Below are 25,774 nucleotides of genomic sequence, written 5' to 3'. Positions count from 1 at the left end.
TTGCCAATTTACCTAATAAGTTGTAAATTGGTCCTCCAGCTGTTCCTTATATGTACATTTAATTTTCCGGCCTCTTTTTGCTACCTGTCCCAACGTTTTTGGAATGTGTAGCTGTCATGAAATCCAAAATGAGCCAATATTTGGCATGACATTTCAAAATGTCTCACTTTCAACATTTGATATGTTATCTATATTCTATTGTGAATAAAATATACCTTTATGAGATCTGTAAATTATTCCATTCCTTTTTTTTTTACTCACAATTTGTACAGTGTCCCAACTTTTTTGGAATAGGGTTTGTACTATAGTACGATAGACATGCTATAATAATAGAAGTAATCGAGTCTGAATGTAAACTCACCTACTAAATCAAATACTGAGGGTCCATAGAATAGTTTGGACACATGTGCTTTGGCCCTACATCAGGTAACTGCTGAAAAGCTTGAGGGATTTCCCTGCTGATTGCTTCAGTGTGTCTCATAAAAGCTCCCCAAAGCCTTGATGTCCTTCTCAGGTATGACCTATGAATCTGGCATGAGATGAAAGTTAGGATATGTTCTTTTTTCTGGGGAAACAGGAGAAGAATGACAAGTAATTATAGAATGAATGTCACACATTCACTGTCAGATATAAGATGTTCAGTCATGGCTCATTACATTTTATTCTTAGCAGCCATTTGTGACACTTTACATAAAGTGCAGTTGGATTTTATGTGTAATTGCACATTTTATTCATCTTAGTCTGGGATGTAGTTATTATTTTTTAAGATGTTTTATGTAAAGGCAAAGCATCGATTTGACTGCAGTTTGATCCGTGTCTAATGGGTCTGGGGTGCACACCTGGAAATTAAGGAAGTCTGTTTGCAGAGGCTGTTTTATCATATAGATTTTCATAACAATGTTCATCCTCTATCACAGTAGGGGGGTCACTGTTTACCTGGTCTCCCTGTCTTTGAGACATCCTGTCTGTACTTCCATCAGCCTCTTTCCAAATTAGCTCCATAGATGAGGGAAATGATTAGGATTGATCTGGACAAAGAGATAATCCCAGAAAATAAATCTGCAAAGCTTCAGTCAAATGCTTGATAAGGATCTGCATGATTAATTTATGCAGACTGTCATATAATCTTATACTCTATATCCATAGAGTACTATATACTTAATGATGTTACACCATGCAGTTAGCCTATATGATCATTCAGTATGAATCATACAACTGAAACTTGATGAGGTATAAAGCAGAGTCTTTGTGGTTTTAATGCCGACACCAGATCTAGCTACGATGAACAGCTGAATTTTATGATTAGATTTTATTTATTCTACACAGACACATACTTAGGGCTTAACATTCATTATTGTAAATTATAAGTATTTATAAAAGGTTTTTATACACACATACATACACATAATACATGTTTATTTATATTATTTTTTGAAAGGCGCAGTACAGCAAGAACAGACAGAAAGACAACTATAATAATAGTAATAATAATAATAATAATAATAATGTGCATTATTAATATTTTATTATAGTATTAATGTTGATAAAAACTCACTATTAATTATTATTATTATTATTATTATTATTATTATTATTATAAGACAGGCACAACCCAGCAATATTACTCCGATTAGTCAAAGCGTAATTATACAATCTCTGCAACGTGGTTGGTCTTATGTAGCCTAAGCGCAATGCTCTGAGACGAGGTATCCATCGGCGTCTCGCACTATTCACCAAAGCTTTACTTATCACTGCTGATGAATGCTTATATATTTACAGTGTAATTCTACATTTTATCACTCAATATTTCTTCTTCTGAAACCGCTAAGGAATTGTGAGAAGTGTGTTTGTTTTTCATTTGACTGTAGTGCGTTTATCCGTCGCGGAGGGATATGTGCAACGCGTCCAGCCCCCAAACGCGAGAATTAAAGAGTTAATAAGGTTTCCCCACTCTCTCACACACAGACAGATCAACCGAGCAGACGCAAAAGCGCAAACGTGTGCAGTTCTCTATCACTATGGGTGTCCGAGGACATTTGTGAATAATTACCGGAGTTTGACACCTTTGTAGACGAGGAATCGGACTCGTTTGCGATCGCTCGTGGGATTTTCGCGCGGAGTCCCACTCCTAAATATATTTTTGAAGGAATTCGGTGTTCTCGGTGGAGGACGGAGTCCCAGTGATTTCCGGTCCAAAGCACAGCAAAAGCGTCTGAAGAACTGAGAATTTTTTTTTTGAGAAGCCGAAAAAAATGTTACTGTCCAAGTTTGGATCTTTTTCTCATATTTGCAACACAACCAACATTGACCACTTGCCAGTGAAAATTCAACTTCAAGCAGGTAACGTAACGTTAGACGTCGTTCTTCAGTTTCGTAACGTATACATGTTTAATGTCCCATTTAATCGCTTACCCTTACCCCGCTATTTAGCTAAAGTTACCCCTAATTTTCCAAACGCGACTAGTCACTTAATCGGGACGCGCCTGTCGTTAATCTGCGTATGGAGCCATTTTGTTGCCAACCGTGTGTTGTACACATTCGGTTTAAATCACGCTATTATACCAACATATTGACTTCTACTGCTTTTCTCCTTCATATTACAGCCAAGACCGAAAGGGAGCCATTTGACAAGGTGTATCATGTGGGCTCGGTGCTGGGAAGCGGCGGGTTCGGGACAGTGTACGCCGGTTCTCGGATCTCAGACGCGTTGCCGGTAAACGCTCGCTTTGTTTTGGTGGCAGCACATGGCCGCGTTTGGCGCCACAGTCACGCATTCATACTCCCCCTTTTCTCTTTTTGTCTCTAGGTTGCGATAAAACATGTCGCTAAGGAGAGAGTGACCGAATGGGGTACGATTGTAAGTAAACTAGCCTGTTATTTATTTATTTTGATTATTAATTTCTTAAAAGCTAGGTTGTTTATTAACCACGCGTGTTTATATTCCAGAGCGGCTCGCTGGTTCCCCTCGAGATTGTTTTATTGAAGAAAGTCGGGAGTACGTTTCAGGGGGTCATTAAACTCCTCGACTGGTATGAGAGAGCCGACGGCTGGCTGATTGTAATGGAGCGGCCGGAGATGGTGAAGGATTTATTCGACTTCATCACGGAGAAAGGCGCGCTGGACGAGGACACCGCCAGGCGCTTCTTCAGACAGGTGCTGGAGGCGGTGAGGCACTGCTACAGCTGCGGGGTGGTTCACCGGGATATCAAAGACGAGAACCTCCTGGTGGATCTACGCTCGGGAGACCTGAAGCTCATCGACTTCGGCTCCGGGGCCATCCTCAAGGACACCGTCTACACAGACTTTGATGGTGCGTCCTTGACTCATACCCATTGTGCTTTGCATTGGCACACCTGCCGCTTCTATTAAAATGAGCTGAAATATTTGTACTTATCCAATTCTGGAAGAATAATTATGAGCATTCGAGTTAAAAAGAATTGAGCGTCTCACCTCTGCTGAAAAACTGCTTTTTTGTGTGGTCTGGCTTGGTTTCAAGAGTAATTTTGGAGAAACCAGATGAAAACTGTCTTTGCATAGATGGAAGAACATCAAGACCATCTATGACTAGCAAACTTTTTTTAAATGTATTTTTATTTTAGCATTTTAATTTAGTAAAAAAACACATTTGAATCCTAAAAAGAATTTTTTTTCACCTTTTTACAACTGCAAATTATATAATACAAATTTATTTTGTCAACATTCTTGCATTTTTAAACTCATTTAATGTAACTGAAATCATTGAATCCGATAAGTTAGTGGAAGGGATCAGCTGTTACTGCACAGCATCTGTTTGTTGTGAAACCTGAGTTGCGGCACCACGTGATCCATCACAGATCCCTGTTTTTGTTTGGTATCTGAGCGACTCCTGGCCTTTGGGGGCCTGTCACAAACCCTAGTGAAGGGGCTTTTGTTGGGGGAAGTGACTCATGCTGGAAGCATGTGGAGTTGCCATAGCTTGTGACTGTTTGTACCTGAAAGTCTCCCTTTTAGATCGCCCTCCTGTTTCAGCTTGCTTGTTTTTTTTTTTTGGATCGAGCTGTTCTCCAGCTCAGAGTGAAGCTGGGAAGGAGGAGAGTTTGTGTGAAAGCCAGACCGCTGGCGCCCCCCTCGCTAGAGTCAGCTGACTGGAGCGGCTCATTATACAGTGCTGCAGTGTAATCAAAATCGGTGCTTTTTACGCCAAAACAAGACTATTATGAAACAAGTGGTGTTTTGCCAAAATCACAGAGTAGGTTTCAGGACAAAAAAAAGTGGAATCTTCTTCATTTTCTTAACCTGCAAATATGTTATGTAAGTCGCAAAGGTTAATTCTCACCGGATTGAAAACCAAATGTTTTATTTTGTAGGCACGAGAGTGTACAGTCCTCCCGAGTGGATACGTTACCACAGGTACCACGGACGCTCCGCAACCGTTTGGTCCCTTGGTGTCCTACTGTACGACATGGTGTGCGGCGACATCCCGTTTGAACACGATGAGGAGATTCTGAGAGGACGGCTCTTTTTCAGGAGAAGAGTCTCTCCAGGTACGTACTGAACTGGAGATACCCAAACCAGGAACCAAAATTGACCAATAATTACTTTTGATTTGGCCTGTAATTGGATCAAACTAATGTTAACCTTTTTTTCTTTTCATTTTTGTGGATGAGAAGTTTAACCTTGCTGCTTTTCTGTTTATCAGTCTGTCAGCAGCTCATCAAGTGGTGCCTCTGCTTGAGACCTTCTGACCGGCCCACTTTGGAGCAGATCTTTGAGCATCAGTGGATGCGCATGGAGGAAAGCCCGGAAGCAGAGAGCGGCAACATCACACTTCACTCCATCAGCTCAGAATCGGGCAAAGAAAGCCTTTGATGGATGCGGGGACGGCGAGTGAATGGACTCGGAGATCTTTTTGCTCTTGTTCCCAGTCTGTTGGTTATCAGGACTTCGGTTTATGTTGCATAAATGTCTTTTTGGTTGTTTTTCTTGCTAAGGGTGAGTTGTTACCCGTAGGGACTGCGTGAGCAGCAATGCTAGTGATCCTTTGATCTTACTGGTTGCTCTTATAGAGCATGGACATTATTTTCCTTTTAGACTATCTTTTTAGTTTTCGGTGCCTTTTTTGAAAAGCTGCTTTTATGGGATTCAAGTCTCGACAGACACCAGGTGGATTTTCATGGATTTTAGGGGAACTCCCCTGGATTCATGGGAACCTTCAAAGACTGTATCTAGTTATGTGGTGGGTCTCCTTTGCCCTCTAGTGGTCGAATACTTGAAGTACACACTTACTACTCTCTTAACAGTATCTCTGCTGCTCTGCCATTCATATTCACTATTTCGATGGTTTTCACTTCTGTTGTTTTCTGAATGTCTTCCACTACTTCATCTCTGTTGACGTCACTTTTTAGACTATGCTTCGCAGAGACTTAAGTGATGTGCACAATCAATGCAATATTCATGGACTCGCTTTGTTGTTGCTTTGTTTTTGAGGGAGGGGTCGGGCTTTTTTTTTTTTTAGTATTTGTATTTATGTACATTTTCTTCCATGTATCTTATTTATTCATGCAATACAAACATTCCACATTCAGTGGGTATTTATTTATTTATTCATTTTATACCATCTTCAAAAAGTAATTTGAAATTATTAAATGTAAAGAGTTATTGGGCTTTCTTTAGTTTAACCTAAAGGATCATAGACATGCTAAAGCTATCTAGAACTGATACAAATATACGATTCAGATGTGTTAAGTGATGCCATTTTCTGATGTAGTGTAAAATTTAGAATCAGTTTTTTCTCCATGTGAAGTGGAAGTAAAAATGTGTTAGTCCTTCCACTGTGACCGTGTGGATTTTTTTTTTTTGAACTGGTGACATTTTATTTTTTTATATTGGACACAATAAATTCCTTTCATATGTATTGTTTGTGGTGTCTCCTTGCATGTAAATTACATCCTTATGTTTTCATGTGCAGTTACAAACTGTATTTGAGGATGCTGCCCCCTACAGATAGTGCGACTGAAATTTTCAATTTGATTCATTTGCAGAAATATTATCTTAAATTATTAGTCAACAGGGTATGCAAATGTGATGACACAATGAAATCAAAGCATTACTGTAAAAGAGCTGAATAAGGCTTTAATGAGTCATTATTATGTAATGCATGATTCAGATGTAGAATCACTTGAGATTAAATTCTACCTACTGTTACTAAGGTATTTTTAAATATATTTGGCATGCAATGACCCTTGCAGTATATTCAGGATTTTTATTCCTCACATACATGATTATATAGAGCATATAACCAGCAATGAAATGTGACGTTAAATATGCAAATAAGTTAAATACAAGCATATAATAATAAAATCTATTAAAATGAATAGCCAAATTAGTTTTACGCAAACATTATCTCTCTTCTGTGGAAATATCAATTCAGATTATTCCTTCATCCTTCACTATATGAGCCAGACTGCAGATGTTATGAAGACTGCTATAATGCCTGTATTGTAACTGGAGCAGTTTACTCAGGATAACTATAATTTACCATAGATTACATTAACATATGAGTCATAATAATAAACTTGATAATGGGTTGACAGCTGATGGGTCAATAAATCAAGCTCTTTACACTTGTTTCAAAACTAATTAAAGGTCAAAGTTTCCCACATTTTTTTGGCCTGTGACTTTCATGGTTTGTAATTACAGTATACTCAGCTAACATGGGATGTTCTCAGAACTTTGTTTAAGGTTCTGGCAAGGTTCTCTCAAAGTTATGAACATATTTCCAGTAACGTTACTAGAACTTTCGCTCTCAATTATTTGGTCTTAAATAATGTTAGCACAAAACCATAATTTATACACTGTTTATAGAAGGTTTATAGAAACTGAAGCAGTTTAGTGTTTGTGTAGTGTTTTTAAATGTTCCTACTTATTACGTTTCATATGGTTCAGAGAACATTCCCAAAATGCATGCAATATATTTAAAACAGAACATTCCCTTTATGTTGTATCTCAAGTTCACGTAATTAAGTTTTTGTTTGTTTGTTTGTTTACACATAAAAAAACACTAAGAAACAACGATTTCATAATTGAAACATTTTCACATTTTGTCAGCTGGGTAAAACATTTCAACCAAGAATGAATAATTTATCCATATATTATTCATTCATTGAAATAAAAATATTTATTAAATGAATGTCCACATACCTTTGGTCGTATTGTAGCTTTTGAGCTGAATATAAGGAAGAAGAAAAAACTCACACAGAAAATATATACGTTAATCAATATATATTTAAATATATAAATTATATAAAATATAATTAAATTTATACTTTTAAAATATATTTATTCATTAAAAAAATTCAAGTACTTTCACATGCATGGAAAACACTTAAAAAACAACAATTATAAGTTAAAAAAATGTAAGTTATAATATAATACAACTTGAGCACCTAAAGGTTTCGAAAAGAAAAAGCCACGCGGTACTCTAAATTGTGCAGCCTAGGGCGAAATAAAACGAATAACTGAACAATTTGGATCACACAACATACAGTATCCGTTGTGCATCTTGTCTAAAAACAAACTAACGAGGCCCTGTCTAGCGCTTACTTCCTTATTTTTGCCGCGGAACGCAGTGACGTTGTGCGTGATGACGCGGTGCGTAAGGCGATGGAGAGCTGCAGCCGCATTGTTGTGGGGGAAGAGGCGAACTAGCCTGCTAGCATAGTGTCCGTACGGCCAGCCCAATAACGACCGAAATCAGGCGCGTTAGTATGGTCGAGCTGCTGTTATCTTGAGCGTGTAACTCCGGCGTTTAAATGCTTATTTTTGGATCCGGCAGACCGTTACGGATACCTCATATTACCCCTGGAATACAACGGAGAAGCGGCTGGTGGACGGTAGCGCCTGTAGCGCGGCTCGTGCACGGATTAAACCTACTGCTGTTCAGTAGGCCACAGCGCTGCTGTTTTTGGCTCGGCCGTGCTGCCATTGAAGCTTCTTTTAACGTCGACGGCGAAGGTAAGAATGGGCCGCAGTGTCTCTATGGGTTTATTTATTTATTCACGGCTTTAAAGGGCGTTTGTATTCACGTTTTACAGCGCGTGTTTTGTTTTGTTTGACGCCATGTTTGCAGTGATGTCGGTGGGTCTTTCCAAACAGCATTAGCTCACTAGCAGAGCCGCCAGCAGGCCGCCGGATCCAGTGTGTGTCCTTGCTGCTCAGTTTGTGTGTTTTCTTTCCAGTCCAGTGTGTTTGGCCTCGTCCTGCCCTGCCCCCCTCAAACAAACAAAAGCCTCGATGTAAGCCATGGCTGTTATCGGTTAAACACCAATTGCTTAGTTAATGGGTTAATGTGTTTGTTTGTGGAGCTTAAACGTCAGTTTTGTGTCGGCAAGAACGTTACTGTTGTGTTTACATTTGTAATCAAATAACTAACTGACGTTACATCAAATGGCGAAACGGCACATGTTGAGAAAAAAATACAATCGGCAAGTTTCCATGCCGATTTTCTAGCTTGGGTTTAGGTTGCTATGGATACCAGATGGATGCGTGCGTGCGGTTAGGCCTGTTCACACCAACGACGTTAACTATAAAGAGTAAAAATATATTTTTTAACATTTTTTAAAAAAAAGAAATCCACTACACAAATGGAACGATATCTTTGAAACCACTTTCAGAACGTTTTTCCCCCAGCTGATGGACGATAAACACATTGACAGTCAATGAGAATCCAAACCACTGATTGAGTTTTTAAAGTGGCAATAGACCGAACTGCATCACTTGCTTAAAGGGATACTTCAGCCTAAAATGAAAATTTTGTCATTAACCAGTTAACCCCTAAGTCGTTCCAAACCCGTAAAGCTTAAACGAGATTCATTTTTGTATTCGAATAAAACACAAATAAAGACTTTATTTAACAATTTGTCTCCTCTGTCTCTCCACATCACTGTAGCCCTATTTTGGAGAATATGAGCTGAATGCAGGCTGCTTATGCTCTTCTGTGTCAGCCGCACCACAATTTCAATTGTTAGTATCAATATGTTAGTCTTAATGTTATCTATAGCCTCTTTCACACTGCATGTTGGTCCCAGAAAATTGCTGGAACATTGCCGGGTCACCTTCTGTGTGAACAGTGTCCCGGGACGGGGACTTATTAACATTCCTGGGTTCAGTCCCGGAACGAGCGATGTGTGAACAAAAGACAGAACTAAGGATGTAAAGTAGAGCTGGGCGATATATCCAACGATATGATCATGCGCATCTAGTCAGTAAATCTGGTTCTGTGATCACAGCTAAATCGCCATCACCTGCTTATAATCAGAGCAGCATTTAATAGACAGAGCCATAGATCACTGACAAGCTACGCAATATCGCGTTCATTATCGCTGATGAATCGCCTTCGATAATGAATATGATATTGTGTAGCTTGTAAGTGATCTACTGCTCTGTCTATTAAATGCCGCTTCAATTATAAGCAGGTGATGGCGATTTAGCTGTGATCACAGAACCAGATTTACTGACTAGATGCGCATGATCATATCGTTGGATATATCGCCCAGCCCTATCGTAAAGGATGTGTCGTAGTGATGACGCACGTTATCGTGCGACACTTTTACAGGTGTTTTGAAGGCAGATCAATGTTCACAACGGAAAAAAATATGTGCAAACTGTAATGAAGCAGAGATCGTTCACCAGCTTAAGTGAAAGTTAACGTGCCCAACGTTTTTGACTTGTACAATACACGTCATCCTGATGTCACGTGCCTTTACGGGACCTTTACGGGTTGTGTGTGAACGCACACACATATTACGGGCAATCACTGTCAGTGTGAAAGGGCCAAAATCTAGCAACCTGCGAACAATCACGGGACACATTACCCGTGTATTTTCTGGAATCGCAGTGTTATGCTGTGTTCACACCAAACGCGAATAGAGCGTCAAATTCGCGTCTACCGCGCCTAGTTTGCCGCTTGACCATTTTGAGATCATTCGCGCGAGTAATTCGCTTCATTCGCGCGTGAAATTAACTTCACAACAGACGTGAATTCGCGTCATGGGGGGGCTTCTGCCAGCGGAGTTCACGCAGCATTTTCAACCGCCATTTTTGTTCGGATAATTTTCAAAATATTACTGTTATTGTGTCATGAAATGTAGTTTTAAAATTATTTCAGGCGAGAATGTAGTTGTTTTAAACTCAAATATGCGGTTTATTTATAATGACAGCGTCTATTTAAAAAATGTGTTTCGCCGATCTCGGAGATGAGCTCCATGCGATCAGCGGGAGCTCCGTCATCATGTATCCGCCGAGAGTAGCCTTACCTCGGCTAGATCTTCTGACATTTGCCGCTGGCTCTGATGTGTCTTTAGTGGTTCAAGATAAAATATAATTCGTTTGGGGTAAAATGAAACGTTTCTTATCTTTGGCCTATTTTCAATTCATCTATTAATATGTTCTATAGAAATATGAACTTTTGTCATATAGCTCCGGTTTACTGCTCACTGACAACATCTGTCGTTCCTCCTTGTTGAATGAGTGGAGAAGGGTATTCCTGCACAACCAGAGGCTGCAGGAACATACTGTTGAATGAGTGACTCCTAGCAGGCTCCTGATTGGTTAACGCGGCGCGAATTGACGCCAAAGTTCACATTTTTCAACTCGGGCGGCAGACGCGAATTCGCGTCAAACGCTAAATGCACAAAAAGCACCATTCGCGCTTAAGGCGCGTTTCGCGCGTCAATTTCGCGTCATTCGCGCGAACTAGACGGGCGAATGAGGCGAATTCGCGTCTTCCGCGCCGCGCTTAACGCCCCATCCGCGCCGTGAGACCTCCAGACGCGCGTAAACGCGCCTTTGCATTGACTTAACATTGAAATCATTCGCGCCAGACGCTCTATTCGCGTTTGGTGTGAACACAGCATTAAAGGGGCTTATAAGGCAGTGTGCTCTAAAACAGTGGCAAAAATGCATTTAGAATATATAAGCATTCAAAGCTTGCAGTTTGTCACTTCTGCCAAAACGTCACAATGATTTTTTTGGCGTCACACCGTACTTCTTCATCTCATCAAATCTTCTGATCATTCAAATGCCTTCTAGAATCCAAAGTGCCCGCCCCCTGCACAATAAATAGATGCTAAAGTGCAGGCTAAGATCGTTCACAGTAGGGCTGCACGATATTGGGAAAAAATGACATTGCGATATTTTATTTTTCTGCGATATATATTGCGATTTTTTTTTTTTTTTTTTTTTTTTTCTTACAAACAAAAATGGTGTGAGCACACTTACATTCTCGTTTTAAATGATTTAAACATTGACACCATCATGTCAATTGATTAATATGCGCGATGGAGAGAGAGCAAGACGGCGCTCGTGTTGTTTGAAGACGGCTCGCTCTCTCTCTGTCTCTCTCGCGCACGCACTTTCTCTGTCTCTCTCGCGCACGCGCTTTCTCTCTCTGTCTCTCTCGCGCACGCGCTTTCTCTCTCTCTCCCTGTCTCTCTCTCTCTCTCTCTCTCTGCCCTGTTAAACTTGCATGTGTTTTTCAGTTCTGTTAATGATAAACTTTCACTCTATGATGGTTAAGCTGTGCAATTAATCCGCGAATCACATTCGTCAAGGGCCGGGGAGCAGCTGGCCCGTACAGTTAATGAATAACAGATTAACTATGACAGCCTACATCGCACATGCTGCGATGTGACTATCGTGGATTCGTACATCGCGATATCGATGCTTATACGACACATTGTGCAGCCCTAGTTCACAGTGTAGTATTTCCTGTACAGTGAATGGCTCGTAGTACACAATGTAGGTGATGTGGAACGATTCAGACGTTGTAAATATGCTTTCGATTGGTGCAAATGAGGTATGGTTTCACATTGTTTTACTCTAACCATGGCAGAGCACACAGTCTGATCCAGACTTTCCAGAGACGTGATCACACGGAGCAAGTCATATGAGTGAGTCAGTATTAGGGATGTACAATATCGATTAATTCCATGATCGATTGTCATTTAAATTAATGTTCAATTAATTGATTAATCGTTAACCATAATGCTGCAAAATGCATCTATTTCAGGCAGCAGTCACCGGCATGACAGGATGTGCAAAATCACAGAGACTCACAAAATACTTTCTCACTTGAATTAATTGGGTTTTAGTCTGAATAAAATGCTGGTAGCAGGATTATAAAATTAATCGATACAATGAAGAGAGTGTGTCGTACGTTTGAGATCATTTTACTTTGTTGACTGTTTTCTGGCACAGAGACTGCTGAACGTGCCTCTTTAAATGGTTTTGAGGTGCTTGTTGTTGTATTTTAAAACACAATTGCAATGTTTTCAATCGAGATTATGGCGCTGCGCAGTAAGTGAACCGCATCCATCGGCGCTGCTGCAGCAAAACACACTCTTGCTCATATTAATTTGATCCTTATGGATTCTGTTCTAGAAAATGTCTGATTTAGAATTTTTGTGTTCCGGTAGCCAAGCTTATTTGTTTTTAAAAATCCGGCATACAGTGCATTAGATCATGACAGTGCATGCGTGCATACGAAGACGGAGCGAGCGCGGCTTTAGCTAGATTTATTTGAGAGATTACTGCTCATGTCTCATTCCGCACAAATCCAAATGTTTCCATATTCGCAATGTATTTGAATGTTAAACCATTATTTATAATGTAAACTACTTACACGGGCGAGAGAAAGCCTATGGAATCACCAATAATCAAAAAAATATACTTTAAAACATACTGATAAACTGACATTAAATATAAAAATACTGTATTTAAAACAGCTAGTTCATACATAGTCGGCCGCAACTGTCATATTGCGCGTCCTGTGACAAATTCGCTGCATCTACACACAGAAGTTATCAGTAAAAATGTTCTGCAAAATAAGTCGATGGTGAAAATCAATAGTAGATTTCATTTTAGTGCTGCAACGACGCGTCACACTGTTTACATCTCACGTAATGGGATACTGGGAATGGAGAAAGTTGCATTCTATCACAAAAACAGAGACCACTGTTATCAAAAGCATGGGAATACTTTAAACAGAGGCCAAATAAATGGCCCTTTGTTCCCTTTGCAAAACCGATATGGTGTACCGCGGCAGCACAAAGGCGATGCACGAGCACCTCAGAGGAAAACATCCTGGTGCTCTCCGGTGTTGCGGTTTAACCGGTTACCGTGTGATCTGGTGACCAACTTCCTGGTTCAGGTCTCTGCTGCAGATATGATGGAACGACCGCAGCAGATTCTGCGATTCTAAAAGTATAAACTGATGTGATATTATTAAGTGTTCAATGAACGCAGACTTGCTCATTGCATGATTCTGATATTCTTGTAAAGATTACAAGTTATTGGTATGATCACCCGTAGCGGCTGAAGTAAGGATAAAATAAAAAAATCAAGTAAGTCTGTGTTGGCACTGGTTTTGAAAATGTGTTAGAGGCATTCACATATCGCGCCTAAAAACGCGGGTAAAATGCTAGTCGCGCCGCTTTATCCTAATTTCCATCATTCTTCTCAAAGGGAAACCAGCCATCACTTATGTGACTTTGAGGCCATGATTATCTGTCTTCTTACGTATTTTGAGGCATCAAGTGGGAAGCTAACCAATCAGAGATCAGGGCGCCGCCCAACGTGCTGCCATAACCAATAAAAATAATAATTATAATAATAATAATTTCGATCATCGTTTACGTGATCGATCATCGCTTTCGCGGTCGAGTACTCGAGTACTCGATCACTGTTGCACATCCCTAGTGTGTGCGTGTGTGAAATGCGGTGCTGAAGTGAAATTAATGGGCCGTTTCATAGCCGAATTATAATAAGCCGCCTAATAAAAATAATAGTTATTTTTAAAATCAAAGATATTAATAGGAAAATGAGCCTAATATCGTCTTGATTATAGACACTAGACACTAAATCTGCTTATATTGATATCTCTGACAATTGTCGATACACAATACTATCGTCTATCGACACAACCCTTATTTGCTCCCTTATTTCAGTTAAATCATGGGTTATTTAAGGAACATAATAAATGAAACATTGACAATTGCCACAAATTAAGTCGTAGCAACGAATTAACAAGTTGTAGGAATGAATAGTCTATCTGTCCTGTGTCCCGCAGAGCGCAGTTATCTGATGAAATGACTCAGTTACTACATTTCTATTGCTTTTCATGTTGAAAAACTTTTTTGTTTCTATTTTAATGTACTTTTAAAGTTTAAATCACATTAAAAGCTTAATTTGTACATTTATGCTCATATATGTGCTCATGAGCCGCATGCAGCCCAACATTAAATCAGTTAACCGACCATCGACAGCCTTAATTGATTGCATTTTTTATCGACAATTAACCAATCATAGATGAATCGTTTACATCCCAAAAACTATTACAACTACTGTACATAGCCTCAGCATGATTATGATCACTATTCTTTATTACTAAGAGTTTCATAATAAATCTAGGGTGTAATCTATTAGACTGTGGCTGTCAAATGTGGATTTACCAAGGTCAACAGCTCTGGCCCGAGCAGATATAAACAAAAAGCTATTTTAAAAAGACATATAGCAGCCCCGCCCTCTTTTCCTGTTTCAGTTGAAATTGTCACCACATAGAATAATGCTGCGTGTTTCAAGACACTTCAGGGTACCTTTAAAGTCGGTCCGATTCTGGTTGGATGTCAGTGTTTTATCGTTCGTCAGCTAGCTAGTTTCAGAAGTACTGAAAGTTCCTCTCTGTCTTTTTTGTCATGGTTTGGGTGTGGACTTCAGTATTCTCAAAGAAGTATTATAAAAACTTAGTTGTCGTCCTTGGTTTGAACAGACCTTGACAGTAACAACATTTTTAGAATGATTTTTCCAGCTGATCAATATAAATGTTGACAGACAATCAGAATTTGTCAGACTTTAATAAGCTCCAGCATTTAAAGCCACAGTCATGCAACAAGCGAGTGTAATAAACAGGATGTTGATGTCTGTTGTTGTGAATGTTATTGTTAACTTTGTAGTCGACAGTCCTGGTGTAAATGGATGTTTACAGTGTTGCTGTATTATTTTTATAGCATCTGTGTTTGTATTTCGATCCCGAAATGACATATGATCTGTGTACATATTGTGGCTTTGCATCAGTTGATGTGTGCTTTTCTTTTACTTCAGTTCCTCTCTGGCACTCAAAATGAGGAAGAAGGTTCGACATAATCGTGTTGCCACCCCACAGAGGCCTCCTTCTCCCATCAAACCCTCACGTAACCGCGAGACCTTGACATATGCTGAGGCTCAGCGTATTGTGGAGCTGGAGATCGACGGCTCTGTGCACCGGCTCAGCATTTATGACAAAATGGATGTCATCGACAGTGATGACCCTTTAGCTCAGGAGATCAGCGAGTGCACCAGCAACAAGGAGAACACGGAGAAGCCGCAGCAGGTTCTCGTGCGCTCAGTGCGGCTTAAAAACAACCAGCAGAAGAAGAGCGCCGCGTTGACGACTGTGCAGGGTTCGCCAGCTCAGGGCAGGCTACCAGAGCCAAAGATCAGAACGGTTGAGTACAATCTCCCGGCTGTGCCACGGAGGCCGTCAGCGTACTACAACTATGTGGAGAAGACACTGGACGAGCTCGACGAGGAGGTGGAATACGACATGGATGAGGAAGACTATGCATGGCTCGAGTTGATCAACGAGAAGAGGAAGAGCGACGGCTACAGCCAGGTCTCTCAGAACCTCTTCGAGTTTCTCATGGACCGCTTCGAGAAGGAGTCTTTCTTTGAAAGCCAGGGCCAAGGAGACCCCCAGCCACTTATCGACGAGGATGCGGTGTGCTGCATCTGCATGGATGGCGAGTGCCAGAACAGTAATGCGATTTTGTTCTGTGACATGTGCGATCTCGCCGTGCATCAGGAGTGTTACGGCGTCCCCCATATCCCGGAGGGCCGCTGGCTTTGCCGGCACTGCTTAAATTCTCCCTCCCAGCTCGCCGAGTGCATATTTTGTCCGAATAAAGGTGGAGCGCTTAAGAGGACGGATGATGATCGCTGGGGGCACGTGGTCTGTGCCATCTGGGTCCCCGAAGTGGGTTTTACCAATACGGTTTTCATTGAACCCATTGATGGTGTGGCAAACATTCCTCCAGCTCGCTGGAAACTCACCTGTTACCTGTGCAAGAAGAAAGGAGTGGGTGCCTGCATTCAGTGCAGCAAAGCCAACTGTTACACAGCTTTCCATGTAAGCTGCGCTCAGAAAGCTGGTCTCTACATGAAGATGGAGCCCATCAAAGAGGTCACTGAATCAGAAGCTACTACGTTCTCTGTGAAGAAAACGGCATACTGTTGCTCTCATACACCTAATGGCTGTGTGAGGAGACCCCTTACTATATATGAGGACTCCAAACCGAAGAACGGTTTATGTCAGAAGGCTGCTCACAGGGATAGAGCAAAGGGATGCCATAAGAAGAACAAAAAAAAGCTTGAATCGGAGCCCATCACAGTGGTCCCCACGGTTTCTGGGCCTAGTATTACACCTAAAAGGTAGGTGAAACCTTATTCTGCAAAGATTTTCTGTATCTTGGTTGTTTTGAATGTTAAATGTTTTTATTTATTAATACATTTTTTTGACACTCTGTGATCTCCTGTGTCCTTACAGTTTCAACACAATTCTCAACCAAGTTTCTGTCCAAAAGAAGAAGATGTTTGTGGAACGGGTTCTCAGTTACTGGATGCTCAAGAGGCAGTCGAGGAATGGTGTCCCACTAATAAGGCGCCTGCAGACTGCCATACAGACGCAAAAAGAACCAGAACAGGTGAGACTTTCTCAGTCTGCAGTGATTGAGAGTCCAATTCTTATGCGTATGAATTTTGAGCAAGGATTGGTTTTTTGAATGACAGGCACCACGCGTTGATGACCGTCAAGCTCTGAAAGAGCAGTTAAAGGACTGGCATCGCTTACGGCATGACCTGGAGCGTGCTCGCTTGCTACTGGAGCTCATCCGCAAGAGAGAGAAGCTAAAGAGAGAGGAGGTATGATGGTCATCGTCATATGATGTGATGTCAGGTGCAAGGGATAAAAAATTAATTTATTAATTTTAAACTATTTATGTATAAATATTAATATCAACTTGGTATCAAAGTACTGGTACTTATGTAATCCCTAATGTATGGAGCTACAAGAAAGGTGTGTTTAAGATCAGGTTAATGTAATCCCTCTCCCAATTTTTTGGTCTGGTTTCTGCAGATGAAGTTACAGCAGTCGGTTTTGGAGATGCAGCTCACTCCATTCCCTGTCCTGCTGCGAGCAGTGCTGGAACAGCTGCAAGAGAAAGACCAGACTAAAATCTTTGCCCAGCCAGTCAGCGTGAAAGAGGTATGGGTCTCATTCCTGTGGGGTTCATGCTGGCCTTTTCAAACTCTAAATTGTCTTTTGATAATATAAGTATTCGTGATTTTGAAAAAAAAAAAAAAGCTTAAAACAGGGGTTTTCAGAAAATAACTTTTATACTATTATGTAAAAATATTGAATTTGAAATGTTATAAATGAATTACACTGTATTCATTTTATATATATATATGTTCAATTTATAATGTATTTGAGTTAAATTCATAAATAAAAAAATAAATAAATTTATGCATTTAGCAGACGCTTTTATCCAAAGCTACTTACAGTGCAGTGCATTCAGTCTATCAATTTTTACCTATCATATGTTCCCGGGGAACCGAACCCCCAACCTTGCACTTCATAAAGCAGTGCTCTACCAATTGAGCTACAGGAGTACTCATGATTCATATGTTAAGTAATTTATTTTAGCTTTAGTGCAACAGCAATATAAAATCCAGTTATTTTATTTCTTTGACTTTTTTTCTTCTATATATATGGGTTGCTATACATTGTTGGCATCACTTGCAACACTGTCAGAATTTGTCTTTGGCATAAGTGTTTTAAAACTCTTAAGATATGATTTCATTTTTTTTTTTTGTGCTGCCATAGTTTCGATGATTATACTGTTATTCTTAAATTAGTAAAAATATGTAATGAATAGGTGTGTCCAAACTGTTTTAGTCTACATGTAGTTCCTAATCTTGTTCCATGCTTGATTTTCGCTCTTGTGTACAGGTTCCTGATTATTTAGACCACATCAAGCACCCTATGGACTTCTCCACAATGAGAAAGCGTATTGACGCCCATGGGTATAAGAACCTGGATGAGTTTGAGGATGACTTCAACCTCATTATCAACAACTGCATGAAGTACAATGCCAAGGACACCTTTTTCTACCGTGCTGCTGTGCGTATGCGAGATTACGGTGGAGCGATCCTCAGGAAGACTCGGCGGGACACCGAACGAATAGGCTTTGACTTTGCCAGTGGAATGCACCTCGCTGAGCCTCCTAAGATAGAGCCACCTCCAGCATTGACCTGGGATGAGGGTAAAGACCCTATGTTTTACATTTCTCTTCTCTGTAGATTTTAGACTAATCACTGATTTTGGTTTGTTGGCGAATCATTATGAATTTTATTGTTTGTTCCAGTTGACAGACTGTTAAACCCAGCCAATCGCAAGCACATGTCTAAGGAGGAACAATTGAATAAGCTGTTGGAGATGCTGGATTTAACCACTGCCATGAAGTCATGCCCTTCTCGAAGCAAAAGGCTCAAACTGCTGAAGAAGACCATCAGCGATGTGCGAATGGAAATGGGTCACAAAATGGAGCCCCCTTCATTGGAGCAGAATAATCCCAAGGAAGAGGAAAAAGCGCCTCTTATTCTACCACAAGCCAATGAGGAAGAAGGTGCAGGTCTTTTGAATCAAATGTTCTTTTTTTTTTTTTTGGCTCACAGTAACTCATCATTTTAGCAATATAAGCTATGGCGTACAAAATTTCTGAGACCAATTATTGTTGTTGATATATATATATTTTAGTCAGTAATTTTTAAACAAATATTCAATTGACTTGATATCAATAACGGTAATTTTTTTTTCATTATTTAATTTTTTCTTTTAAAGGTTTAAATGAGGTGGGGGGGGTTCAATTAGAATTCTCTTCATTAATAGCTGGTCGAATCTTCCTTTAATAGCTGTGAAACTCAAAATGGGTTCATATTAAATATTAAATGTTTCATTACAGGTGACAAGTTACCTCCAAAACTTGAGCTTTCAGATTCTCTGCCACTCCTGAAAAACTTAGACAGTCCCTGTGAACCTCCGACACTGAAACCCATGGAGCCCAGCCTTGAAAAGTGCCCGAAAAAGGTCAAATTTGACGGGAAGACGTTCTCTACCTCACTTCTAAATGGTCTCTCCTCTGACGTTATGCCCTCTGAAAATAACGTTATGGTTGCTACCTCCACTCTTACTGAACCAGCGAATATGGTCAGCCGCCGAACAGCTGTGCTGTTCCGAAAGTCAAAGAACACGAGTCCGCAGAAGCCGTCGAACACAAGTGAATCCTCAACTGACTGCCCTCAGCTGGGCACTAAGACGTTCTTGTCGGTGGTCATCCCTCGCCTCGAAACCCTGCTCCAGCGCAGGAAGAGGACGCACAGTGCTAGTGGAGACAGTCAGGGTGACGAGGATGAATGTCCGATTAAACGCTTGGATACTGGTAAACGGCTTTCTCTTTTCTTTTAAAGAAACACAGTACCCTTCCCTCCATGGGCATGTTATAGACATTGTTTTGTACTTACAGGCATGTCTAATGGCTTTTCTGAGCCAAAGAAAGGGCTAACTGTGAATCGGCTGTCAGAGCCTCGTCGCCGCTGTGCTTCAGAGTCCAGCCTTTCCTCAAGCGGAAGCGGGAGCATCCAGGAAAACACAAGGTGGGAATGAGTACATAGAATAAAATTTCTAAACTTTTTATATGCGATATTTTTTAAGGCTTTATTACTTATGACGAATGAATTTCCTTTTTTGAATGTTTTTCAGCGATGTCAGTCACACAAAGAGCGGGAAAGGGAAGCTGGCGATGACGAGACGAAACACGACGGACGATAAAAAAGAATTGGTCAATTGCGTGGAACCAGGGAACATTTCCAAGGCCAACAAGCTGGCAGCAGGTGAGCGTCCAGCTTTTTGCAGCCATGAGCGGGTATGTGGGATTTTACACCAGATCCATTCTTCAGTTCAGAGAAGTGGGTCAGACCCGTTCTTGCAGCTACATTGGTGTCCTGTCAGCTCTCTGCAAGCTCGCTTTCCTTCCTTTTGCTTGCTTTGCCACTGACCTGCTCTTCATGGCTTCGTCTAACACAAAGACCGCTGCATACTGCCGTAGTGTCTGCATGTGTGAAACACTCATGTTTTAATAGTCATCACGGCTTATCCTGTCCTTCTGAGTAGTTGCTGCATATGTTTGCTCTTTAACATGGCGCTTAAAGAGGCAGTTCACTTGAAAATAAAAATTGTCATAATTTACTCAGCCTCATGTCGTTCCAAATAACTTTTTTACCTCTGTAAAACACATGAAATATTATTTTTTCTGTCTTGTCCATTCAGTAAAACTGTATAGTGATACAAGCTCATAATTAATACTATAGTCCAAACCATTGCACAATAACTTTTTATTTCAAGTGCGTGCTGCAGTTTTGTTGTCTGACGCTTTAAATAGTCGAGCTCTTTAAAGTCAGGTGGATTCTGATTGGCTGTCAATGTTTTTTTTCATCACTGGTCAGCTAGAAACTGAGGCTGAGTAAATGATGATGGAATTTGAATTTTTTTGATGAATTAAGATTGCTTACCCATCAGTATGCTGAGTGAAATCTTTGGTCTGCCGTGCACTTTCCCAGAAGTGGATAGCTTACTTCTGCATTCTGACTCGCAAGCATGTCAGAGTCTGAGTGGGCTCATTAGTCACATGACATGTTTGACCTTTCCAGGCCAAATCAAATCCCTTTTCAGCACATTTATTATTCTATCTTGATTTAATAAATAAATATAAATAAATTTGTCTTTGGAAGTGGCATTAGAGGCATAATAGTGTCTGGTTAATGTCTCGGGATGCTTCCGTTAAAGAAATGACCCACTGCTGCCGATTGCTGATTGGCTAAATACTGCCATGGCTCTTGAGGTGTTCTGCACTATTTTTTGCGGTGAACCCCTCATAACTTTCCATTATTCCTACTTTCATAGAGATTGACAGCAGCAATATTTGGATGCCTGCTAACACTACACCACTTAATCTGGAGCCCCTTAAACTAGTTTGGGCCAAACTTAGTGGATATCCTTCCTATCCTGCTTTGGTGAGTGTGCATGTGTGCATGCCGTCAGAGATTGGTTCTCCTTCTCTTCCTCTTCATTATTTCATGCATCAGCCTCCTCACTGGTCAACCATAACATTATTGCCAGGTGATACAACCAGGATGTGTATGTGCATACATTTGTTTCGTGCGAGTCTGTGACGTAAGTGTGTGTGCGTACCTGTGTTTTGTGGCAACCATTTCCATTTCCAACAGTTTATATGTTAGCAGTCACGGGCACACGCAGAGTTACCAGGTTACCAGGTCTTTCCAGATGCGCGTTGGAAGATTACTGTTGTGTTGACAGCCTCTCTGCCCACATGTAGATCATAGATCCCCAGATGTCTCGAGCGGGATGCCATCTCAACGACGAGTACATTCCCACCCCTCCACGGGACGTGCTCCGGGTCGGAGAGCTGATGCAGTTCAGGTCCAAGGAGAAACTCTTCCTCGTCCGCTTCTTCGACAGCAGACGCAACTGGTGAGAAGTCTGGCGTTTAGAGAAACTTTCAAATATTTCTACAGTTACATTGAAATGTGTTAATGTGTCTGACATTAGCGGTTGTTACACTGTGGGACTGGGGCAGCTGCGATTTGTTCCTAAATGTTTTAAGGGGTATTTAAACTTAACATGTAAAGATGTTAATTTAATTCACTATTTTAACACATTGACTGAATTTAAGATTTTTGTTTTAGGAAAAAAAAAGGCTTAGATCATTGTTGTTTTTTCAATTGTGATTTGTTTGAAAAACTTAAAACAGACACCCATGGGACACCAAAAGGTGTTGACAGATACCCAAGGAACACCAAAAGGTGTTGTCTTCCTCCTTTCTTTCTTTCCTTCATTTTTATATCATTACTATTTTAATGGAAACTGTATATCGCACAATGTTTTTGTAGCCGATGAAAGTACTTATTTATATTAAACAACTTTATTGATTTAGATGTTGATTTGTAAAATTAGAATTTATTATATATATTGAATTATAATCATGAAATGATTTTTTTATTATCAGATGTTAAAATTGTACAATTTCTATTTTAAAATATTGTATATGTATATGTGTTTGTGTATATGTCATGGAAAAATATATATCTTAGTGTTTCTGACTTGTATTTCAGCACAAATATCTAAACATCCTTAAATCAGGATATGATGATTACTTAAGGTGCAAAATTAAGATCTTGTTTTCTGAAAAAGCAAGGACAAATATCTGTCAGTGTAGAAATAAAACGTGTTTTCCCTTTGAAATAAGGGAATAAATTAATTGTTTAATTTTTAGTTGAATTATTTATTTATTAGATATTTATTCTTTTTAATCAAATTTACTTCATTTTGATCAATTTGTCATTTTGCTTCTCAAGTAAATGTATATTGATTTGAGAATCTTTAGACAGTTGTGGTGGAAAACCAGTAATGGAGATCAGTATGAAGTTGTATATTAAACTTGGAAGTGTTGCTAATACAACTCATTTACATTCAGAAAACGTATAAAATTCATGATTAAATTCTTTAGTTGGTCCTAAAAAAAAAAAGTCTTTAAACGGTCTTAATTGTAAATCCATAAAACCAGCAGACCCTGATCAGGAAAATAATATAACTGCCTTTGCATTAGTAAGAGGAATGATCATATGTGACCTGTGCTGGAAAAATGAGTCCCAATGAGCAAATTTTCAAAAATGAAGAGTTTTTTATGTTCACTTTCTTCATTAAAAGAACTTCAGAATTTATGTATGATTTCTTAGAATCAGACAAAAATGACTTTGAAGTGATAGTCAGCAAAGTTCATTTTGAGAAAAATCACAAAGCAAAATCACCTGCAACGTTGCATCCTTATTACTAATAAATTGATTTATTAAAACTACAAAAGCAGTTCAGTCAAGGTTTTTCAAAATCATTTTTTTTTACTGTTCGATTAATATTAATGAGGCGGCCTATATCAAGACCTGCTGTAGTCCACGGATTTAATAATAATAACAGATTATGATTGCTAAATACTTTTAATGCTGTAATTCTGTGTATGTGTGAATATTTATTGGGCTAGTGCCTTTATGCGTGTGCTTCGGATGACTTTCAGCATGAGAAACGAGTGGGGAAAAAGTACTCCTCTCAGAAAACACAAAAATAAAGGTTATTAAACATCTAAAATTATTATTTGGAGCACTGGGATTGCTAGACATTCATTTTTGTGAAAACCTCAAATTTGATTAAAATCTTAATTTTTTTTTTTTGCCTGCAGATCAAAATTATCCCATGCACATTCAGAGTCATTTGGCCAGCACGGGTCACATATTTAGGGGTTCTCATAATTGACTTTTTTTTTTTTTTTAACCCCTTACTCATCCAGCCGCTTGTTTATGTAGTATTGTGCTGGGCAGTTGTCTGAAAAATGACTCTACTCCTTAAACTAGTTGGGACAGTGTATTTAAAAGTTCTGCTTCTGATGCTGTTTTAAATTAACTGTATTCTTCATTCTCCATCAGGCAATGGCTTCCTAAATCCAAGATGGTACCGTTCGGAATCGACAAGACCTTAGATCGAAGCAAAATGTTGGAAGGCAGAACGTCAGGCATCCGTAAAGCTGTGCAAAGCGCCTTCAACCGTGCCATGAACCACTTGAGCCTTGTCCAGGACTTAGGCGCTGGAGATTAATGGAGATCCATGTTGGAGGGTTTCATCAAGCCCCACGTTTACCCAACGCTACGCTCCGGTATCAGACTGGCCCTTCCTCCCAATTCTGTTAGGAGCCGGCGAGCTTCTCAACAGACGAATGTGAGAGCACCTTCACTCTCCTGTAATGTGCTGCAAGACTGCTGTGAACTCACACACTGCCATCTACTTTCCTTTACACTTCCATCACCATCCACGATACGCCTTGTGTTTAACTCTGGCTGTATATACATCATCCTAAATTATCCAACACTAATTTATTATTTTTTTGGTTTGTACCGCACACGACCTCCTGGAAGATTTCAACTCCTAGGTAATTTCTCAACCGCACTGAGGTGCGAACCCATCTGGTGCTACATCACGTGCAAAGCCTTGATTTTTCCATGCGAGAGACTTTTGGAAGCGGCTGTCGCACTTACTGTATCGAACTTTTGTTGTTTTCTTTTTTTTTTCTTTTTTTACGGTTAAGTTATTGTAATGTCAATGCAAGCTTCTCCTCCTTGGCATTAACATGTTATCTACTTTTTTATATAAAAATATTCTTATGGGACACAACTAAGTGATGTTTGTAAATATTTATATAAAGCTAAGAAATTATATACATGTAATACTTTAGAGTGGGTAAAAAAAATAAAAAAATTTGGAGAAGAGGAAACAACAGTAGCGATGAAAGCCAAGAAGTGCATCACTCATGCAAAACCAAAAATTTTGCTGCCCAGTTTTTTCTCCTTTTATTTTGGAATGTTTATCTCTTATTTTTTTCATATTGGTTTGTGTGAATGTTTCAGGCAGATAGTATGAAAAAAAAATCCCCCAAGTTGTTGCTTTTTTATTTTACTGTGCTCTCGGGAACTGTGTTGTAGGTCTGAAAAAAGATGTGCCTGTACAAATGTGTTGTATTAGGACAAAGAAAAGTATGCAAAACTTTATATTCAGAGTAGGCATATTTTGGTGGAAGCTGTGCTTGCCTATTTTTGCTTTGTGTGTGGGTGTTTTAATCATAGCCATCTGTTGTGACTGTTTAACTGTCTCTCTCCAGTATGGATTCTGGGTAGCATTCTGGGTTAAAACACTTTTTTTTATGAATGTCTTGTATTGACCGGTACTCTTGTTTCTTTTCTCTGGGAGGATCACATTATAGCCAATGATAGTGAGTGCTGGCGAGATCCAGTATTTTTAAGTACACTGAAAATAAACACAAAAAAATTACAAATGGTTCTGTTTGTCTTTTTGATAGTTGATTGATTTCTCTTTTTTTCTCTCTCTCTCTTGAAGGTAACCTCAACTGTAATTTTGTTAGAAAGGGTCTGTCTATAACTAAGTTTGTTATCCCACTTTAAAAATAAGTCGATTTAGAAATTAGCTTCTTGTTTTTCTCAATTCTTTTAATCATATCTAAAGTTTTTTTTTCTTTTTTCTTCAAATCAGTTTTACTTTCGTAGATATTATGATCGTGTTTATATATATATATATATATATATATATATAATATATTTTTTTTTACAGTTTACTTTGTTTAATTTTAGTTATTTTGGAAATTTAAAGTAACTGATATTGCCTACAGTTTAAATTATTAAATAATGATTTTAAGTTTTTAAATACTTTTAGTTTGTTTACCTACTACAATATACAAATAACATACAATTTATATACAATGTATTTTAAGAAATGAAAATAATAATGTAAAATATATTTCCCAAGCATGATTATCGCATATGCCATCAGTTTAAGCAGCACATCACTAGATGGCGCTGTTGAACCGAACACAATGTTGATGACCCACCCCAACCCATAACAAAAGCGGTTGAGCTCTGACAGATTGTGATTGTAAAAGATCTCTTCTAAACTTTAATAATATTTCAGCAAGGTCAGCACTGTCTGTTGCAAAGCAGATTAAATAGGCCTTTT

General features: G+C 39.4%; 2 protein-coding genes and 1 long non-coding RNA gene across 5 annotated transcripts; 2 read left to right on the top strand and 1 right to left on the bottom strand.

Annotated features, from left to right (window-relative positions):
• Positions 1-422: 422 nt before the first annotated feature.
• On the bottom strand, positions 423-7,479 carry LOC113066946 (uncharacterized). Its single transcript, XR_003279238.1, has 3 exons — positions 7,180-7,479; positions 937-1,028; positions 423-565 (listed from the first exon to the last, which is right to left on the bottom strand). It is a non-coding gene; the product is annotated as an uncharacterized LOC113066946 (long non-coding RNA).
• LOC113066944 (serine/threonine-protein kinase pim-3) lies at positions 1,946-5,893 on the top strand. The gene is made up of 6 exons (XM_026239087.1): positions 1,946-2,340; positions 2,604-2,713; positions 2,807-2,857; positions 2,947-3,310; positions 4,347-4,523; positions 4,679-5,893. The coding sequence occupies exons 1-6, from the start codon at positions 2,253-2,255 to the stop codon at positions 4,846-4,848; spliced, it is 960 nt and encodes a 319-aa protein (XP_026094872.1). The 5' UTR covers positions 1,946-2,252; the 3' UTR covers positions 4,849-5,893.
• Positions 7,480-7,657: 178 nt separating the features above from the next.
• On the top strand, positions 7,658-25,078 carry LOC113066943 (bromodomain-containing protein 1-like). 3 transcript variants are annotated; one of them, XM_026239084.1, is made up of 13 exons: positions 7,658-7,992; positions 15,136-16,500; positions 16,616-16,772; positions 16,858-16,989; positions 17,204-17,332; positions 18,080-18,392; positions 18,495-18,755; positions 19,092-19,568; positions 19,653-19,782; positions 19,889-20,019; positions 21,089-21,198; positions 21,522-21,676; positions 23,680-25,075. In XM_026239084.1, the coding sequence occupies exons 2-13, from the start codon at positions 15,155-15,157 to the stop codon at positions 23,846-23,848; spliced, it is 3,510 nt and encodes a 1,169-aa protein (XP_026094869.1). In that variant the 5' UTR covers positions 7,658-7,992; positions 15,136-15,154; the 3' UTR covers positions 23,849-25,075. The 3 variants fall into 3 exon arrangements, with proteins under 3 accessions (XP_026094869.1, XP_026094871.1, XP_026094870.1); XM_026239085.1 differs by lacking the exon at positions 7,658-7,992 and adding an exon at positions 8,080-8,273 and having other exon boundaries at positions 23,680-25,078; XM_026239086.1 differs by lacking the exon at positions 21,089-21,198 and having other exon boundaries at positions 7,659-7,992.
• The last annotated feature ends 696 nt before the right edge of the window (positions 25,079-25,774 follow it).

This window comes from Carassius auratus, chromosome 50, assembly GCF_003368295.1.
Source record: "Carassius auratus strain Wakin chromosome 50, ASM336829v1, whole genome shotgun sequence".
NCBI classification, from domain to species: domain Eukaryota; kingdom Metazoa; phylum Chordata; class Actinopteri; order Cypriniformes; family Cyprinidae; genus Carassius; species Carassius auratus.
Note: the sequence above shows the minus strand (reverse complement) of the source record. Positions and strands in the feature narration are given on the sequence as shown.

Bases quoted from the DNA above. Each gene is read 5' to 3' on its own strand.
- LOC113066944 (XM_026239087.1), top strand. From the start codon at position 2,253: ATGTTACTGTCCAAGTTTGGATCTTTTTCTCATATTTGCAACACAACC. The intron at 2,341-2,603 runs GTAACGTAACGT...TTCATATTACAG, and splicing joins GAAAATTCAACTTCAAGCAG to CCAAGACCGAAAGGGAGCCA. The intron at 2,714-2,806 runs GTAAACGCTCGC...TTTTGTCTCTAG, and splicing joins GGATCTCAGACGCGTTGCCG to GTTGCGATAAAACATGTCGC.
- LOC113066943 (XM_026239085.1), top strand. From the start codon at position 15,155: ATGAGGAAGAAGGTTCGACATAATCGTGTTGCCACCCCACAGAGGCCT. The intron at 16,501-16,615 runs GTAGGTGAAACC...GTGTCCTTACAG, and splicing joins CCTAGTATTACACCTAAAAG to TTTCAACACAATTCTCAACC. The intron at 21,199-21,521 runs GTGAGTGTGCAT...GCCCACATGTAG, and splicing joins ATCCTTCCTATCCTGCTTTG to ATCATAGATCCCCAGATGTC.